This window comes from Aplysia californica, unplaced genomic scaffold, assembly GCF_000002075.1.
Source record: "Aplysia californica isolate F4 #8 unplaced genomic scaffold, AplCal3.0 scaffold01365, whole genome shotgun sequence".
Taxonomy (NCBI): domain Eukaryota; kingdom Metazoa; phylum Mollusca; class Gastropoda; order Aplysiida; family Aplysiidae; genus Aplysia; species Aplysia californica.
The window spans coordinates 14,786-19,690 of NW_004798635.1; the positions used below are offsets into that span (position 1 = coordinate 14,786).

The following is a 4,905-nucleotide window of genomic DNA, read 5'->3' on the forward strand; positions in this document are numbered from 1 at the left end:
AGGTAGACAGACTGGCAGATGATTAAGTAGACAGAGATGATTTCGTAGATAGTCGAACGGACAGACAGATAGAAAGATCAGTACACAAGCCAACAGATACACAGAGAGAAGGACAGGAAGGCAGGGTAGACAGAGATATAGGCAAATAAATGCATATAGATAGACATATTATATTAAGTACATGTATCTAGTAAAATGACAGACAGACAGATAATAGAGAGATAAGCAGGCAATAAGACAAACAGACATACAGATAGATTGATAGACATGCAGGCCGACAGATAGATAGACAGTCAGACAGACAAACAGTCAGGCAAATAGACCCACGGATAGATAAGAAACGTTTCTTTCTATTTCTCTCTCCACCAGGCGTTCCCCGAGTAACACATCTCACACCAGCGACAGTTCAGCCAGACGGAACAACGACCGGCCACTGGTCAAGGATGGAGGTGAGTCAATGACAAAGTCCTCTCGATCTGACTCTGACCACCAGAGTCGAAAACAGCGCTTTTGAAAAATGTTTTTTTCCCTTCAACTCTGACAACATTTCTAGAGTACTATCAGGTCTGCTGGAGCAATAATATAGATTGTAAAGCGCACAGGGCTTGCTGTTGAGTGGGAATTTCCGCTATACAAGTGCTATTTGTATCTATTTTTATTATAGTGCGGTAAAAAATTCGTGGCGTAACGTATCTTCAAATATCTCTTCAATGGGTGAATCAGTGTCGTCCATACCACAGCAGTTTGTATCAATTTGTCTGAACTTAGTCATATTTTTTCACACAATTGAGGCCAGATTAAAACATTTTTTTCATAAAGTTCTATAAAATACTATAAATCTCCGTCTCGTAGAAAATGGGATTGTTCACAGCACTTCCCGCTTCTTGCACACATTTTGCATTCGCATGGCCTATGTCACAGCTCGCCAATGACACTTTTTAGTGGTAAAATTTGTTGCATGAAATTAATTGTATAATGAACACATTTTTTTCACTAGAGGCTAAACATGCGTTCAATAAAGATAGAGTTACGATTAGATAAAGAGAATGACGGACTTTCTTTTAAAAGCGAAATTGACCCTGCTGTAAACCTTTAACAATCTCTAGAAACCACTCACTTAGATTTTTTATCAGTATTTATTGAACAATTTTCTAGAATACAGCTGACAGGCAGGTGTTTACAAGATTATTGATCTCTTAAGACAAATTGATAAAAAAATTTTACAGGTCAATTTTGCAAAAGCTGGAGAGTCAGTGTACTATAGTTTAGGACATAATTGACATTAAGTTGCATCACGAATTTTTTTTACTATAGTCAAGTTTTTCTTTCCAAGTGGAATGTTCAATGTCCTTCGCTTTCCCAGACAATAGAGCAGTCAGTAAATAACATTTTACACTCAAATTTTTCTTCTTTCTCTTCCAATGTCTTCAGACCCTGACACGTCCACGTCAGACACCCACACACCAATGAACCTGTCCCTCTCAGACCGCGCCTCATCTCCACGTGACACAGACCACGCCCCCTCACGTGATCGTGACGTCATACCGGCCCGGAAGCGGTCACATCACAGTCGCGGGTTCAGTCAGGCTAGCGGAGGTGAGGAGGATGATGGGACGGAAGACGAGGAAGAAGAGGAGGAGAAGCAGAAGAAGAAGAAGAAGAAGAAGAGGGGAGGGAAGGAAAAGAGAAATGTCTCCCCGGATTCCTCCACGCCTTTCAGATCGGCTTCTCGTTTGTCGTCTTCGTCATCGTCGTACTTATCATCTTCATCGTCGTCGTTGTCGTCGTCGTCTGCTTTGCTTTCCCCCACTTCATCATCAGCTGTTGCGGTGAACACCTCGGCAGAATCCCTCGCCAGCCACCAGCTCTCGCCCGCTCCCTCCGCCCCAAAGACAATAAACTCTGCCCCAGCTGCTATATCTTTCCCCGTCAGCGCCATGTTGACTCATGATGATGATGATGATGATGATGATGATGATGATGACGACGATGGTGCTAAAAATAGAAGCGGTCGGGGAGGGGGGAGAAAGCGATCGCCATCACCGGGTTATGAGAAATCGTCAGGGAGATTTGACGGGTCAAAGAATTTGTCGTCGTCGTCGTCGTCCTCAAAATATTTGTCGCCATCTGCGAAGAATTTATCGTCGTCATCATCGTCTGCTAAGAGGTCGCAATCGTTATCGCCCTCAGGTCACATGACCCACCATCATCGTGACAGCAATGTCGATGATGACAACGACAACAACAACAATAACAACAGCAACAACGACAACAACAGCAACAACAACAACATCATTTCTAGTATGGCTCATGTCAACGACCACAACGAGCGACTCGACTATCCCTATCATAGATTCGACCTCACACCCCCTGAGTCATCGCCAGTGTCATCGTTTGAGCGTTACTACCTCTCTGCAGCAGCGGCAGTTGCAGCACTTTCAGCGCCATCATCGTCATCTTCATCATCATCACCAGTGGGAACAGCATCAGCAACCGCAGCAACAGCAGCATCAATTACAAGAAGGGAAGAAGACAACATTCCCTTGCCCAGACACTGCAGTCAGATGTCCCCGCCCCCCACCGCCCACCACGCCTCCCTCATAGGCGCACAGTTAGCCCTCCTCAATGCTCGCTTCCTACAGCTGGGATACGCCCCATTCAGCCCGGGAAAGTACCCCTTCGACTCTGTATTCCTCCCTACTTTCCCACCAACCCCACTCCCCTACCACCATTACCCACAACTTTTTTCTCATAAACCTTTTGAGGCATTTGACTCTCCGCCAGCTTTTCCTACTTCAAAAAATCATGACCTACCTTTGCCAGTCAGTGGTGAAAGTGGTTATTTTGCAAAAGAAAGTAACAATGTAACAAAAGATCGTCAAAATATTTCAAGAACTGTAAGAGAAAAGGACAATTTTGCAAAAGAAAGTGACATTTTTACAAGACAGAGTGAAAATTTGACGAGAGAAAGTGGACGTATTTCTTCTGGGTCTCATGATGATAAAGACAGCAAATTGCTGCCAAGTATTTGGGAGAAGAACGCAGACAGCAATGATAGACCCACCACCACCACCACCACTGACATCACCACCACCACCACCACCACTGACACCACCACCACCAGCAGAGCTTCTGCAGACGACAGTTCCAGCGGTCACGTGATGGTGACGTCGCGCGCAGATTCCAGATCGCCGCCAGACGTCAAGACAGAAAGGCAGGAAAGCGACGACGACAATGATGATGACGTAATTGAGATATCGTGTACGTCACGACAACAAGATGGCGGTGACGAGGAAGAGGACCAGAAGTTGTCCTTCTCTCTCTCCCCAGAATCCTCCACTTCCTCCTCGTCAGATTGCTCGTGGAAGAATAGTTGTGAAAACAGTTAGTGAAAACCTCGAACAATTGGTCAGTGAAAACCTCGAATAGTTGGCCAGTGAAAATATCGAACAGTTGATCAGTCAAAACCTTGAGCAATTCGTTTGTGAAAAACATCTCTCTCATCATCATCAGTGAAAACCTCTGAAGACAGTGAGGGAAAACCTCGAATAGCTGGCCAGTGAGACTCGAACAGTTGTAAAAACAGTAAAAAGCATCGAATAGTTGGTCAGTAAAACTCGGACTGTTGTCAAGATAGTCTCGACAGTGAAAATCGTCAACAGTTAAGTCGATACTTGTCAACCTTTGCATAGCTAGTACCCACTTTTGCCACCTTTAAAAGGCTAAAACTTTCATATCGTCCACATGTGTTATTATGTTTTTCTTAGCGGGGCAGAAAAAAACAACAACTTATCACTGCCCTGTAAATCGAATCTTGTACTGGTGTTTGTGGTATCGCGGTTTGGCGCTTGACTGTCACATGCAGGAGACCCGAGTTCGATTCCCGAGTGGGGAGAAATTTGTATCGAGTATCTCTGGCTTTCTGCTGGGACATTGTGTCCTTTTCAGCCCGGGTCGGCCCTGAGAGGCACAGTCTGAAACCTGCTTCCTGACAGGGCTAAATTTTGTTGATGGAGGAGTAAAAACGCCTGCATAAAAAATTTAAAACCTTGAACTTGACCATAGGAGAAGTCATGACCTTGTCAAACAAATGCACTTTGAACTTGTCTATATAATGACCTTGTCTATAGCATGACATTTGAGTTTGTCTTTTTGCAAAATGATAAATTCTTTTAGTGTCGCGTCACAGGCACCCAGACGGTGCTGAAGCGGGACCACATGTAACCTAATACCGATAACAGTATTTCGTCCACAGACCTGAGACTGTACTAAGTCCGAGAGTGACATTTTTCAGGAGAGAGAAAGAGAAAAAAAATACTATTTCATTTTTAAAAAAAATTGTACAAACATTACGTAGCCTATTTTTCTTGCTTCATTCAACTTGTAGATTTTGAATTTTGTCGAAACATTTCTTGAACACTAGCAACTGATACCTGAGATGAAAGTCTGCAATAAATTCAAAATTCAAAATTCGAATCTTTTTTTTGTTTTTTTTGTTTTTGTAAGTGTTGTTTTAGGGCACTCGCAACTTCATAAGGTCATATCAGTGCGCGGGATACACCAAACATTAATTACAGTAGATCTAGGTAGGAAATTTTGAATTTTTCCCAGGTGGCGAACGAAGCCTACTCTTATCGATTTTAGACCACCAAGAGATCTTTAATGTGCGCAACTTACCCTCGGGATGTCCGAGATTTTTTGCCTTTATCCAAGAAGGCTAGGTGTAGATCTTTCCTACCAGAAGATCAGGGGTGTGGCTGAAAGACAGCAGTAAGAAGAAGTAGCAGTAGAAAGCCTGCAGAAAGAGTCAGGAGCCCAGAGGAGGGGGCAAAGGTGAGGGGGTGGGAGCAGAAAGAGGAGACGAAAGCGGACGACAGAACCTTGCAAGTGAGCAGGAAAGGAGGT

General features: G+C 43.9%; 1 protein-coding gene across 1 annotated transcript; it reads left to right on the forward strand.

Moving 5' to 3' along the window:
- Positions 1-369: 369 nt before the first annotated feature.
- LOC101860304 (serine-rich adhesin for platelets) lies at positions 370-4,476 on the forward strand (the record flags this gene model as incomplete). The annotated part of the gene is given in 2 exon segments (XM_013090613.1): positions 370-449; positions 1,432-4,476. Coding segments are annotated over 2 exon segments (2,038 nt in total), but the record flags the coding sequence as incomplete, so codon positions are not given.
- Positions 4,477-4,905: the final 429 nt, after the last annotated feature.